A 15,452-nucleotide genomic window follows, 5' to 3' on the forward strand; every position below is an offset into this window, starting at 1 on the left:
CTTTGTAAGTAGGACTTACAAATTCTCAGCACAGTACTATCATTAGTTTTACTACAGACTTTTAAAGCCCCTCTTTTGATCCTCACCCAAAACCAAAAAGAACAAAGTTCTGTGTGCTAGGGGTGGAAGGAGGCACTGATACAGAAGCATCTCAGCGGCTTAAGATCACATACTTAGCACATATTGGCACCAAAGGTAGAAAGGAGTCAATAGGTGGTCCCAAGTGACATTCCCCCAACCCACCTCATCCCCAGCAGCCACCTTATTCTCCTAGGGCTAGGCCCGATTCTGTCTACTTCAGTTTCCCTGCTAATCCATAAGGTATTAGTTGGAACAAGGGAAAGGCCTGGGATGGAGCAGAGATAACAAGTATCAGGCTGCACACATCCCTAGATTCAACATCAACCTTCTTCCCCATGCACCACACTTTGCTTTCCCTGAACATACAAAGATACGAGCAAGGGCTGGAGAGATGGCGCAGTGGTTAAGAGCACTGATTGCTCTTCCAGAGGTCATGAGTTCAAATCCCAGCAACCAATGGTGGCTCACAACCATCTGTAACGAGATTCGATGCCCTCTTCTGGTGTGTCTGAAGACAGTGACAGTGTACTTGTCATATATAAAATGAATAAATGTTTTAAAAATTAATTAAAAAAAAAGATAGGAGCAAGTGCATAGATGTGCCCACATATTTCTCTATTTTGCATGTCTGCATGCCTCAGCACATGTATAGGTCAGAGGACAACCTGTGAGAGTCTGTTCTTTCTCCCATCACTTGAGTCCTAAAGGCTCAACTCAGGTCGCCAGGCTCAGCAGCAAGCATTACTGGCTGAACCACTTAGTTCCCTTTACCAGCTCAAGTCCACAGTATTTCTAAAGGGCTATAAATGAAAAGTCCTCTATTGCTTTAGAGGGACATAGGAACCATCTACTCCTCAGGTTGCTACCTGACTGTTTCCCTACTATTAAGCTTTGCTAAAGACAGAAAGGCAAACTTTAGGGCTATGCAGATGGCCCAAGAGGTAAAGGCACTTGCTGCCAAGACTGACAACCAGAGTTCCATCCCTAGAACCTACAGGGTGGAAGAATGAAGGAGAGAACAGGCTCCTATAAGTTTTTTTCTGACATCCACATCCACATACTATTGTACACACACACACACACACACACACACACACACACACACACACACACACACACACGCATGCATGCACACACATGTTTAATAAGGAAAGGAAGCTTGGCTTTTGTGGGGAATTTAAAACCAAACCACACAAACGTGAGTAGACAGACACAGCTGCAAGGGCAACAGCAACCTAGTCTGCTCTCCACTGAACTCATGCTTTTGTGGGAACCCTGGCCTCAGTGAGGAAGCAGCAGCCAGGAAAAGGTCCTACCCACCTATCAAATAGCCATGGTAGGACAGGGTATACACACCCAACTGTCCCACTGGGCACAGACTATGGGCAAGACACATGACCTCAGACCTCTGGGAGATCCCCTGCCCCTCCCTCCTACCAATCTGAGGTAAGTTTTTCTGTTTGAGGATTCCCCTGGCAAAAAACGGGAGAACACAAATGAACCTGAGCAAAGAGAGGTCAAAGAAGGCAGGTGTACAGTAAATAAAGCATAGGAATCTACTATGTCCTAATACAATCTTAAACACTTGTTCTGAAATTGGCTGGCTGACCTAGATAAGACAGGGTATCCTGGCTTTCTCTTGAGGCCTCAGTTCCTTATTTTTATAGAACTGGCAAATCTAAGGCTGGGTGGTGGTGCATGCCTTTAATTCCAGCATCCCGGAGGCAGAGGCAAGAAGATCTCTGAGTTGGAGGCTAGCCTCATCTGCAGAGGGAGCTCTACCATCCAAGTTCTATAGAGTGGGTTCTAGAACAGCCAGGGCCACATAAAGAAACCCTGTCACAAGCAAACAAAATCTGTCAAATAAGAAAGCATGGTGAGCGGGGCTCGGGATTTAGCTCAGTGGTAGAGCGCTTACCTAGGAAGCGCAAGGCCCTGGGTTCGGTCCCCAGCTCCGAAAAAAAAAAAAAAGAACCAAAAAAAAAAAAAAAAAAAAGAAAGCATGGTGAGCATATATCTGTAATCCCAATACTCAGGAGGTTAAGACATGAAGATTGTCACAAGTTCAAGGTGCCAGAGCACCTGGTCTACCTGGAGAGTTCCTAGAGTGAGACCCTATCTCAAAACCCAAACAACAAGAAGAAGCAAAAATTTAAAAATGATCTAAGAGCTATCCTTCCCAGTACTGATGATCCATGTTCCAAGACCAAAACAATCAGAAGTGGGCCTGGCTAAAACTTCTGTGCCCTAACACAGTCCTAGCTACTCTATTCTGAAGCCCATGCAGGCACAAATATGTAGCTTCTACTTGGCCCAGAGGCTAGCACCATTGCCATGGCCAGAGCTAGACATTTCTGCTGAGTCAAAGCCAAATGGAGGGAAAGGGAGTGAGGCTCATGTTTCTAAGAGGTTATCTGAGCACAGCAGGGACTGGGTGAGCCACAGGATACTCACCTCCACCCAAGAGATCACTGATGCTCATAAATCTCTAGGAGGAGGTACAACCAGGGAGAAATGGGTACAAGCAATTGATACTGATTCAAAAGTGCTATCTGGATGTCAGAGGTAAAACAAAGGACAGAAAACCACCTACATAGGACCATCAACAATGGAAGAATAAATGCTTGTAGCTGAAAGAAGGAAGATCTAGAGAAGTCAAAGAACAAACTAAGAAACTAGGATAGTGATTCTAATGCATGACCCTTTAATATAGTTGTGCTACTTCACAACTGCAAATTTGCTGTTATTAATTGTAATGTAAATATCTGTTTTCCAATGGTCTTAGGCAAAAAATGGTTGTATTACCCCAAAGGGGGTTGCAAGCCACAGACCATTGGCTCCTAGGGTCATCTTTTCTGCAGACTCTACTGCTATCATTTCATTTCCCCTTCTATCCTTGACAGTGCTGAGTATCAAACCCAGGGGCCGCCGAGTGCTAGATAAGAGCTCCACTACTGAGTTATAAGAAGGCAGAAATGCCCTTCTCTTCAGAGCTTCAACTGATTCTATTTCATGGGATAATGATCCAAAAATTTCAGGAGGGCCTAAAAGCGCCCAGCTGGATATAGAGTGCACAATAGGGTCAGAGAAACAACAAAGTGTGTATGTGTGCAACGCACTCAATTCCAGCCCAGTTACATGTTCCCTCTCTTAGTCAATACATGGTAAAAAGTTAATGCTTGCAGGCCCTTTGTACAAAGCCTGAGGTGATGGCCATCTGTCCCTGTATAAGCTAGACTGGAAACAGGGGGACAGCGGAAAGCCTGGGGACAAAGTCCCCTTGCCCGGCACGTGTTGTGTACTCTGCACCAGGGAAACCTCTAGAGGAGGCCTAGAAACCAGGGGCCACGTACTTCAGGGGAGAGCCCATAGGACTTGAGGTTTTACAGAGAAAAGCTGAGGGCAGCCCAGTCAGGGGAAATGTGTAGCCATAGTGCTGATAAGGAAAGGCCTTAAACCTGCTGTGGTCAGCTCTTCCTGTATGTTTGGGCCCCTTACTGGAAGGCCCCAATGGGGGGGTAGCTAAATAGACACACACATACAAAAGCTGCTCTTGACGTGGGTTACTATTCACACCAGGTGCTCAATAGCTCCAACCTGCCTCAGTGAACATCTGAGTCCAGATGCCCAACAGCAATCTTGCTTATTCTAACATCCATCCTGAGGCTAATATGGAACCCAGAAACTAATGGAGGTCCTCAGCTTTTCATTCTCTGCTTTCTTTTTATCCCTAAGATACTTCCAAACCCAGGTCTTTCTCTAGTAAGTATCCCAGGGAAAACATGACTTCAAGCCAGCCAGGTAGAAGGGTTGTGATTTTTCTCCAAAGCAACAGAAACCATTACCTGAATAGCTCGTGCTTAATAGAAGGGGTAAGTGGCCCTTCGTCCCACCCATTCCACAAATATTTCTAGCTCTGAGAGACAACTGAGAAGAGCAGCCAGGCTTTACTAGTGCTACTGTTCCATGATGACCTACTATGTATCAAGTGTTAAAGGGATTTACCAAAGTAAATCAAACCATAACAAAACATCAAAACCATCCCAACAGTGGAGTCCTTTAACCCATTCTTCAACTAAGGAAAGGGTCCAGAAAAAAGAGTCACTTGCTCAGGAGTGGTACCTGAACCAACCAGCTTATAACAAACATACAGGTCACCTAGAAACCAAGAACAGACCTAGAAAGAACTGATAGAGTCCCAGGGAGCACCACAATTTCAGGGAGGGGGAACCAGCTTAAGAGCCACGTAACAGTTATAAACTAGGACTAGAACTAAAAGCAACATCTTCTGATTCCCAGTTCAAAGATGTCAGAGAACGATTTTCCTTCAAAGACAGCAGAATCACTGGTGTGGGAGAACAAGCCACACTCTAGTCTCCGTTCATGTAAGTATAAGATTTCATAACTATATGTTTGGTCAAAGATTCATAGCCACAACAGACACAAAGATCGAGCTTGGGCTTAGCAAACAGTATTAAGAAATTACTAATTCTAGGCTGGCACAGTAGCATATGCCTTTAACCCCAGCAATTGGGAGGCAGAGGCAAGTAATCTCTGAGAATTTGAGGCCAATCTGGTTTACATAGAAAGTTCCAGGGGTTGGGGATTTAGCTCAGTGGTAGAGCGCTTGCCTAGCAAGCGGAAGGCCCTGGGTTCGGTCCCCAGCTCCGGAAAAAAAAAAAAAAAAGAAAAGAAAAGAAAAAAGAAAGTTCCAGAACAGCCAGGACTAACAGAGTCTCAAAAAAATTTTTTTTACCAATTCTTAGCTGTGCATAGTGATGTGCACCTAAAATTTCAGCTCTTAAGAGGCTGAAGAAGGGTGATTTCAAGTTCCAGGCTAGCCTAGGCTAGAGAATGAGACTGTTCAGAAAAGAAAAAAAAATGTTGCTAGCTATGACAACAACACTTTGCTTATGTTAAAATGAGAGAAAACAATGTAGATGTATCTGTTAAAGAAGCACAGAGAAATACTTATGAATGAAATGATAATACAATGTAGTTCATAAAGTAAGGCTATCCATGTGTTAATCACTTTGTGAAGCTATGTCATTAAATCTGAAAGGGTTCACTATTTTCTCTACTTTTATGCAAGTTAAAAGAAAAAACTCTAATATAGAAATTTGTAGAGATCTAGATTTTTTTTAGATAAGACAAATATAGCCTTGGCTGTCATAGAACCTGCAATGTACACCAGATTGTCCTTGAACTCAAGGAGATCTAACCTGCTTTTGCCTCCTGACTAAAGGTATGCTTCACCATGCCCAATCTCACATACACAGGAATAAACAAGGGCACTAAACAGACACCATCCCCAGTATACCATACAAGAGAAATCTCTGGGAACAAACTCGTACATACCAAAGTGACAATATGATACAGTTAACCCACATACAAAATCCTGACTCTACATACTTTTATATAACCCTGGACAAGTCTCTCCCCACTTCTGAGACAATTTTTGGTTCCACATTCACCTAGATTTGGGGATAATAAAAGGGTTTCCACACCAGGTGGTAGTGGTGCACACCTTTAATCCTAGCACTCAGAAGGAACATGCAGACAGATCTCTGAGTTCAAGACTAGCCTGGTCTACAGAGCAAATTCCAGGATAGCCAGGGAGGTCTACACAGAAACACTGACTTGAAAAACAAAACAAGGGGCTGGGGATTTAGCTCAGTGGTAGAGCGCTTACCTAGGAAGCGCAAGGCCCTGGGTTCAGCCCCCAGCTCCGAAAAAAAGAAGCAAAAAAAAAAAAAAAACAAAAAAACAAAAAAACAAAAAAAAACCAAAAAACAAAAAACAAAAAAAAAAAAAACAAAAAAGAAAGTAACTAACCAACCAACTAAACACCCAACTGTCTGAATAACTAAGTGGGTTTCCTGGAGTCTTGGTAGAACAGTATGTCAATAGTGATGCCCCTTTATCACTACTATTGCTGTTATCATTACGCACTTAACACAATCCAAGACCAGATGCCAAATGTTAACTTGAGCTCTGTGCCTGTTTACCCTAAAATATCAAGCAGTTACCTCTGCCTCAATCCTGTCTCAAGGACTGCTATTGACTACTAGGACACAGCTCAGAAGCCTTAAGCCCTTCAGCCCTCAGAACCTAGGCAGAGACTCACCTACAGCCCGGAATAGACAGGCACCATCCTCCTTCATCTGCTTGATGATGAAGCCTTTCTTGTCCCGCAAGGCCTTTTCAAACCAGTGTTCCTGCTGGGGGAAAGAGTGGGAAGATCAGCAACAGGGAAGCCCATACACCTTTTCTCCACGGTTCTGCCTTCGAGTGCCTGAGAGGACCAGGTGATGGCCAAAAGGATACTGGGAAAGTCACAGCCCTTCTTGACTACTCTGTGGTCATGAAGCAGGAGACTCAGTCAATGAACAAGAAAAAGACTTAATCCCAGAGAGATTCCCAGATTCTGCAAACAGAAACTTCATCTGCTTTCAGATCCCTGCTCTCAATCTTCCAAGACCTGGCCCAGGCAGCCAGGGACCTAGACCTCCTAAGTGCCTAAACGTGGTGCTTTATCAAGAAGTTTCATCCTGGAAAGAAAGATGCTGAAGACAGTACCTAACTAGAACCCAGATCTTGAGCCCATAAACATGGGGAATCCTAAGATATATTGTGTAAGGCAGAAAATGAACCAAGTATGATCTCAAGTGTGTGCAAACACACTTCTACATATTTAAACAAGACTCTACATATGCATACACACACACACACACACACACACACACACACACACACACAGCACAAAATTGGAAAAAAAAGTAGACAATAAAATATAATCCCTAGGGGCAGGAGAGATGGCTCAGCAGTTAAAAGCACTGACTGCCCATCTAAAAGACCTGAGTTCAATTCCCAGCAACCAGAGATGGTGGCTCAAAACCATCTGTAATGGGATCCAATGTCCTCTTCTGGTGTGTCTGAAGACAGTGATGGTGTACTCATATACATAAATAAATACAATCTTTTATTCCTAAGTATTAACATTATAGATGATTTTATTTGCCTCTCCCAATAAAGATATACAATTCATTATCCAAAATTCCAAATCTCAAAATGCTTTGAACATCAAAAGACTTGAAAAAATACATAAAATTCAAAGTCTTCACCTAATTCATGCCCCATCATAACCTGAATAGAATATACAAAATACCCTACTTGAGGGTCAAGGTTCAAACATTTTCATGCAGAAACATTTAGGCACTTGATCATGAGATGCTGTTTCAGTCTCTGTTAAAGTATTATATAATACAAAGTATAAACACCAGGAAACTTTGAAATTCTGAATAGTTTCTAAATTTCAAATCACATTTGATTCCAAAATATTTGGTTAATGAACCTATAAAACTCATACTTCTAGATTAAAATAATAATGACCTTGACAGTTTAAGACATTTTCATTTCAAAACAAGGAGCAGGTATTTCTCAGGTCCCTCACGCCCTCTGCTGGCTACCAGAGGCAGACAGCTTGACCTAGCAACACAGCTGCACCACAAAAGAGGAAGCCTGTTCCTAGGGGACATTACCCTACCTAGGAACTTATAGGCTCCCTGTTAAAGATGACCACAAAGCCGCATTTTTGTACCCTACTACAGGAAATGGATAGAATCCATCTCCTGGAAAAACCAGAGTAGGTATAGTGCCTGGAGGTCTAAATTCCTGGTTTTCAACTCAGCCGGCTCCATCACTGCATTGTTTCCTGGTGGTAGGGAAGCTGCCTAAACTCATACCAGCTACAAAAATCGAAAGCAATTGGTCTACTGATATATCTGCCAAGATCACACGAGTTTTGTCAGGACCTAAAGAGGCTCTGTAATACCATATACTGGTGAGGTGGTCACTAAACATAAAAGAGGAAAAAACTGGGGCAGGAGAGATGCCTCAGCAGTTAAGAACACTGACTGTTCTTCCAGAGGTCCTGAGTTCAATTCCCAGCAACCACATGGTGGCTCACAACCATCTGTAATGGGATCTGATGCCCTCTTCTGGTGTGTCTGAAGACCACAGTACAGTGTACTCAAATGTATAAAAGAAATTTTTAAAAAATGTTTTAAAATTAAAGGCTTACAGGTGTAGACCCAAGAGGGAAAGACCAACATAAAGGAATGTACAAGGGCTGCAGAGATGGCTTAGCAGTTAAGAGCACTGGCTGTTCTTCCAGAGGGACCGGAGTTCAATTCCCAGCGATGACATGCTGGCTCACAACCATGGGATGGGAGCTGATGCCCTTTGTCATGCAGGCATACATTCAGAGACAGCACTCGTATGGATGCATAAATAAATCTTTAAAAAAAGAGAGATGTACAACCCACGCATGGTGGGGCATGCCTTCAATTCCAGCACTTGGGAGGCAGAGATGAGGCTAGTCCCGAGCCCCCAAAGAGATGATATACAATGGAAATACACTCAGAAAGTCCTAGGTGATTGTCTAGACAGAGGATGAAGATGGACAAGGGAAAACCTAACCAGCCCCACCCTTTGGACCAGGAAGGTGTGTCAACCTTTGTAGAGATGACAAATACACCTGTAAGCCTTTAATGTGCTTCCCTGGACAGCACAAACCCATCTGTTTGTACACAACCTTCCAGCAGCCCAGGTGCTTGTCCTGCCCTGGAGGCTGTGCACTAGCACACTAACTAGTTATTCTTGAGTTTATCCTTGCCCACATTGTTAGCCATCTCCCAGAACCACAAGGACTAACTCACTAAGGGGTGTCCAGAAGAGAAACTTTTAACTATAACCCCACACCTTAAAAAGGGGAGAGTTAAAAGAGGGAGAATGGCATTCTCCCAGGTATAGGTGGAAGACAGAAGTAGAGACAAGAAGAGAAAAAGGGGCCTCCTAGTTAATCATCTCACAAAATATGAGTCATCCTGGGACAGGCATTGAAGACACAAAAATGAATCAGACTTGGTCTCTACCCTGATAAACTTCGAGGGGGTTGGGGATTTAGCTCAGTGGTAGAGCGCTTGCCTAGCGAGCGCAAGGCCCTGGGTTTGGTCCCCAGCCCCGGGGGAAAAAAAAAAAAAGACTGATAAACTTCGAGGAGAGGGGTAAAAAATAATACACAATGACGACATACAGTTTGAGTGGGGCTGAAAAACAGATGAATGCTCCCTGGCTTTTGTGAAGCAGGAAGAGACCTTAACCTGACATTAAGGGTGGCAGTTGAGCAAAGAATCAAGACTTGCTTGGTAAGTGGATGAGAAATAAAATTATTTCTGCCACCAAGCATCAGAGATGCTCAAAGCCTGTCAACGTGTATAGGAGAGCAAAGATGCCAGCAAAACTAGGCAGCTAAGCAGGGAAAAGCCAGAAAGGATAAACTCATATTAGCTGAGTGCCTATGCCAGGTGCCAGATACAAAAGTGACCTCATTTCATTGTCCTCACTACAACCCAAGTGGCAGGAAACATTACCCACATTTCGCAAAGGCAGAAAGGAGCTGCAGTCTGGGTAGTAGCAAAGCCTAGTAGTAGAAATGGAGCACATGATGTACTATGAGCAGTGACACATACCTGGTAGCAAGTCCTGGAGAAATTCTAAATGTGCCTAAAAATAAAGGAAGTCTGGCGAGACAGACCTTTTGTGCAAGTAGGGTGTGGGCCCTATGGTAACTGAGTGGCGTCTAGATCTGCATCTAGAGGATGGACCACTAAGCATCCACTGGCCTTGGTTTGAAACACTAGGGCTCTAGCTTTCTCCCTCTCTCACTTTGGGAAGAAAATGTTTAGGAAGTGCTGGAGGGCTGGAGAATAGTCCAACAATCTACAGATTTATTCTGTATTGGTGTCCTGGCCCAAAAAGATTAAGTCTCAGCCCTGAACTTTACATGTTCAAGACCAATCCTGGAGCAGAGTCTGTCTCTCACTCTCTCCCTATCTTTGAGCCTTAGCAAAATGACTAGACAAAGCTGTGTGACACCATGGTATCAAATCCCAAGACCTAAGACAGGACCCTGTTTAAAAGCTGATTTAAAAGCCTAAAAGCTGGTGGTGTGAGGTGGGCACGCATGGACCCTGCACGGGCCGCAGACCTATGGGGCCGCCAGGTTGTGGGGCAAGGACCGGCTCAGAGCCAAAATTGGAACTCCAAGATGGATGATCAGGATCCTGGGGGCATTAGCCCCCTTCAACAAATGGCAGCCTCCAGAGCTGGGGCTGTGGTCACCTCCCTCTTCATGACACCCCTATATGTGGTGAAGGTCCGCCTTCAGTCTCAGAGACCCTTGGTAGCTATCAAATTGACAACTCCCTCCAGATTCTGGAGTCTTTCCTACACCAAATCACCCTCTACTCTACAATCCACACATACTGCAGCTCCCATACTGTAGTGGTGTCCTGGAGCCCCTGTACCTGTGCCCAAATGGTACTCGCTGCACCACCTGGTTTTAGGATCCTACACTGGCACCTTGGATGCCTTTGTGAAGATTGTGAGGCATGAGGGCACCAGGACCCTGTGGAGCAGCCTCCCAGCTACTGTGGTGATGACTGTGCCTACTACCACCAGCTACTTCACGGCTTAATACTAACTCAAGGCCTTCCTATGTGGTCAGTCCTTGACCTCTGACCTCTATGTACCCATAGTGGCTGGTGCCCTCACCTGAATGGGCATTCTGACAGTGGTCAGCCCCTTGGAGCTTGTGCGGATCAAGCTGCAGGCTCAGCACACGTCATACAGTGAACTGGCTACCTGTGTTCAAGCTGTAGTGGCTCAGGGTGGCTGGTATCTCACAGCTCCTCAAGATGCACCCTTCTCAGCTCTTGTACTGGGTCAACTATGAGCTGGTGAAGAGCTGGCTGAGTGGACTAAGACCCAAGAACAGACATCTGTGGGCGGCAGCTGTGTGGCTGGTGGCATCTCAGGAATGGTGGCTGCCTCCGTTACCCTACTCTTCAATGTGGTGAAGACCCAGCGACAAATGTCACTGGGAGCAGTAGAGGCTGTGAGAGGTTTCCTCCCCAGGATCATCAAGGCTGCACCCTCCTGCGCCATCATGATCAGCACTTAAGACTTTTGCAAAAGCTTCTTCCAGAGGCTCAACCAGGAGCAGCCTCTGGACCACTGAAGGCTGAGGAGTAACTGGCTCGTGCTCAGGTGGGAACAGGAGACTGAGCCAAGTGCCTTCCCTCCCAGTCCAGTCACCTAGGCTGTCCTCATCTGGATTCCTGCTGTTTCCCTTCCCAGGATTGCCACTCTCCCACCTCCGAGTTCAAGACCAAATCTGACGGTTGCCCTGCTTTGTATCCCTATGTTTCTTATAGCTTGGCCCCGAGGAGCCAAAAGCCCGGGTCAGGCAGTATTCCCAACCATTTGTTCCTTGTCTAAAGATGATGATCTTCTGTAGGGAAAAAAGTATAAAAGCCTAAGAGAAGTTGGAACGGGCTATGGAACCACTGATTTAGGTTTCGATGCAGTTCTACCAACTAAAAGCCAAATGATGAACTGCAATAGTGTTCCAATCTGTGAAATAGGAATATACACTTCCTAGTAAGTGGGATAGTAGGCAGTACTTCTGGCCAGTAGAGTGAAGGGGAGCAGGTGAGACAATGTCTATGTACCTTGGGTGCTGTCTTTAAATTCACTATATAGATGGAGATCTGCCTGCCTCCTATATAGAGTGCTGGGATTAACAGGGTACCATATCTGTCTGGAACTTTCTTTCCAAAGTGCTATCAAGCCAGCCACTTCAGGTAGATGGAAAACATGGTAAAACCAGTATATATACCTAACACTGCAGTAGAACATCTCTTAATGAGTTCCCATCCCCTCCCTGATCTGGATTAGGCTGAATGATGACAACCTGAAAATATCAGACCTAATGCCTAGAACCTGTATGTGATTTAAAAGGATTTTGCAGAAGTGACTGAGAATCTTTAGATGGGGAATTCATATTGGAACATTAAGTGGGGCCTGAGCACGATGTCAGTTGTGGATGTTAATTTACTTTCAACTTGACTAGACTTGCAATCACATAAAAGAAAACACTACATGTGTTCAGAGAGTCTCCAGATTAAATCTAACTTATCACCTGAATGTGGGTGACACCATTAAATATAGGCTGGGGTCTCAGGCTGAATAAAAAGAGGAAAAGGAAAAAGGAAGTTGAGCATCTGTATTCTTCACTTCTTCCCTGATGCAGCATGATTTGCTGTCTTACATTCCCACCGCCATGCCTTGCCCACTCTGATGGGACTGTATCCCCCAAATAAATCTCTCAAGCTGCTTTTGTCAGGTATTCTGTTACAGCAACAAGAGAAAAGAAATAGTACCCTAGGTGGGTTGGGGATTTAGCTCAGTGGTAGAGCGCTTGCCTAGGAAGCGCAAGGCCCTGGGTTCGGTCCCCAGCTCCGAAAAAAAGAACCAAAAAAAAAAAAAAAAAAAAAAAGAAAAAAGAAACAGTACCCAGAAGTGGGGTCACTGCTGTGAATACTGTTCAGACCATTTGTAAGCGTCTGGAGGTGGCTGCAGGAAGAACCTGAAAAGGTTTAGTTCTGTGGGCTAGAGAAGACCTGGAGTTTCAAAGTAGAGCTTAACAGTCTACTCTGGTGGGAATGTGGAGTAACAGAACAGACAGAAATGTGAACAACAAAGTCCTGGTTAAAGAGATCTCAGCCATGTATAAGGACTAGAGGCCATTTGTTTTATATTCTGGCAAAATAATCTGGCTCGTTATGCCCACCAGATCATTTAAGCAAGGTTAAATTCAAAAGTAATGGACTAAGTTGGTTGTAGAAAATGTGAAGTCAGCATAACCTCTAGGTTTAGAGTTATTACTGTGGTTACTACTTATTGCATTAATCCACTGAGGGCACACAAACCATCCAAAGCTGGAAATGTACAGTTTGGTGAGCAAAAAAGCATAAACCAGGTTAAAGTTTTAACTAGGTATGGTGGTTATGTTTATAGTCCTAACATTTGGGAGGTAGAGACAAGAGGATTAGGAAGTCAAAGTCAGCCTGAGCTATAATAACCTACTTTGAGGCCACAATGAGCTACATTAGACCCTAACTCAAAAAATAAAGTTACAGATAGAAATAAGCAGTGTGATGAGGAAAGGAGCTTTAAGAGCTCGAATACCTTAAAGTTGAAGGCAGTATGGTTTGGACAAAGTGGCTAGAAGTGTAATGAAATTTGTGCAATTAAGAAAAACTCTAAGTTCTATATTATACATATATAATATAGCAAGACCCTACATACCCAGGAAAGGCTCCGGGCTATAAAACTAAAAAACATAATGCCAAAAAAAGCAGAGCCTCTAGAGTAAACTGCAGGAAACACTAGAGAAGACAGAGAAAAGGCCACAGCACCTGCGCTTCAAGGAGACTAGGTTCCATCTTGAGCTGGTAGCATAACTTGACATCATCCACATCATGTGGGTTTTCAGACATCCAGAATTCAACAAGGTGAAGCCATATACCAAGGTATTTCGTAGCAGGGTCAGATTGCCTGCAATAAGACCCTAAGAGGCCATTTTATGAAGCTATGAAAGTGATGCTTTTTGCAGAGGTAACCTCAAGGGTATTCGTGATGCCAGAAACATCTGCCAAGGAAAGAAAGCTTTAGGCCAGTGGTCCTCAATCTTCTTAATGCTGCAACCCTTTAATATACAGCTCCAAACGTTGTGGTGATCCCCCCAACCATAAAACTATTTTCAGTATTATTCCATAACTGTAATTTTGCTACTGTTATGAATCATCATGTAAATATGTTCATGTGTTTTTTGATGTGATTCTGTGAAAGGGTTTGGCGCCCAGATTGAGAGCCTCTGTTTTAGGGGCTGAGTGAAGCTGACTCAAGATAGAGGCTACATATGCTCAAAGCACCAGAGCTGATGACGGTACAACTACCCAAGCTTGTTAGAATGCAGGTGATGACATAAAAAGCCCAGGTAATGGGCTTGAAATGAGAGCTCAGGGTTTTCCCTGGTGGGTTTCAGTCTTGCTTTCATTTAATCTCTCTTTGCTAATATCCTCATTCCTCTCTTCTGGAATAGGAATGTTTGCTCATTGTCATTGTACATTAGATAATGCAACTTGTTTGTTAATTTTACAGACGCTCACAATTAAGTCTCACTATGCAACCCTGGCTGGTCTAGAACTGCTTAGATCTACCTGCCTCTACCTCCCAGTTGATGGTATTAATAGTATACACTACCTCACCAGGCCTTAAACTTAAAGATTTTTGAACAATGTTAGAACTGCTAAGAATCTGGCTACTCTTACGATGAACTAAATGTGGTAACCTACCTTGAGACAGCTATCAGATGCAAAGGAACAGGAGTAAAATGTTGATATTTAAAGGTAATATGTTTGGGTGCCAAGTTGAGAATGGGTAGACTTGTGATGATTAACCCCCATTATTAACTCAAATGGATTTGAAATTACCTAGGAAACATACATCATGGTGTGCCTCTTAGGGAATTTCAAGAGCATTAACAGAAGAGCGAAGGCCCACCCTAAACATGACACCACCCAATGGGCTTGAGGTCCTATACTTAAGTAGAAAAGGAGAATGTGTAGCCACATCCACCTCTCTGCTTCCTGACTGCAGACATGTGACCAGCTGCCTTACACTCCTGCCACCAGATGCTGTAAGATGTTCAGTAAACACCAACACCTTGATTTTGGTTGGCCAAGTAAAAACCATTTTGAACTTTTGACCACCAAAACTAAAACGGAATTTATCTGTTGTTCTAAGCCAAACAGTCTATAGTTATTTGTCACAACAACCGCAGGAAATTAACATGTCCCCGTTGTAGTACCCCTTTGGTATGTGAGCTCTAGGGCTTTGTGGCTGAGACTACACACAGCAAGGCTTCCATTCTGTATGATCCACCTCCCTAGAAAGGGTTAGAATTAAAAGGCAGTAGGGGCTTGAAATCCTCCCTCTCAGCCTGGGAAGTTGCTGACCCAGCCTGTGGGTAAAAGAGCTTCGAATAAAGGGGGAAGGGTACAGGGAAGGATGGCAATAGCATTGGACAGATGTCTTCTCAGAGCCCATGGCCAAGAGGTGTTTAGTATTCTAGGCCTCACAGCTTTGTCCCAGTAAGCTTGGAGCCAACACCACCCCCTCACCCAAAACACCCAGGAACACTGGCTCTGCTCCAGGGGTAATAAACACAGGCAATCCATCCAGTGAGAAACACAGACATACTGCTTCTCTAAGGATCCACACAAGCCTACCAGAATAGAAGAAAGAGAACCAAGACCCCACCCCCAAAAAACTATTTCTGGGTCACCGGAGGATTAAAAACCCCAAGATCCTATTACTTAGTGATAAAAACAAAAAAGTACAGATAAATGCTATACCATGACATGCTCTGAACACATGCTATCATGCTATCCAAAAGAGAC

General features: G+C 44.1%; 1 protein-coding gene and 1 pseudogene across 11 annotated transcripts in view; one reads left to right on the forward strand and one right to left on the reverse strand.

Annotated features, from left to right (window-relative positions):
* The window catches only part of Otud5 (OTU deubiquitinase 5), a 34,508-nt gene that overhangs the window by 13,214 nt on the left and 5,842 nt on the right, over positions 1–15,452 (reverse strand). For 9 of the 11 annotated variants that reach the window (XM_006256737.5, XM_006256741.5, XM_006256740.5 and 6 more), the window contains one exon: positions 6,209–6,302. In XM_006256737.5, the coding sequence (XP_006256799.1) occupies positions 6,209–6,302 (94 nt within the window). The remainder of the gene's footprint in view (positions 1–6,208; positions 6,303–15,452) is intronic. The other 2 variants (XM_063280120.1, XM_063280121.1) reach the window with 1 other exon arrangement.
* On the forward strand, positions 10,193–11,164 carry Slc25a39-ps6 (solute carrier family 25 member 39, pseudogene 6; annotated as a pseudogene).

The sequence above is a fragment of the Rattus norvegicus genome, chromosome X (assembly GCF_036323735.1).
Source record: "Rattus norvegicus strain BN/NHsdMcwi chromosome X, GRCr8, whole genome shotgun sequence".
Lineage (NCBI taxonomy): Eukaryota > Metazoa > Chordata > Mammalia > Rodentia > Muridae > Rattus > Rattus norvegicus.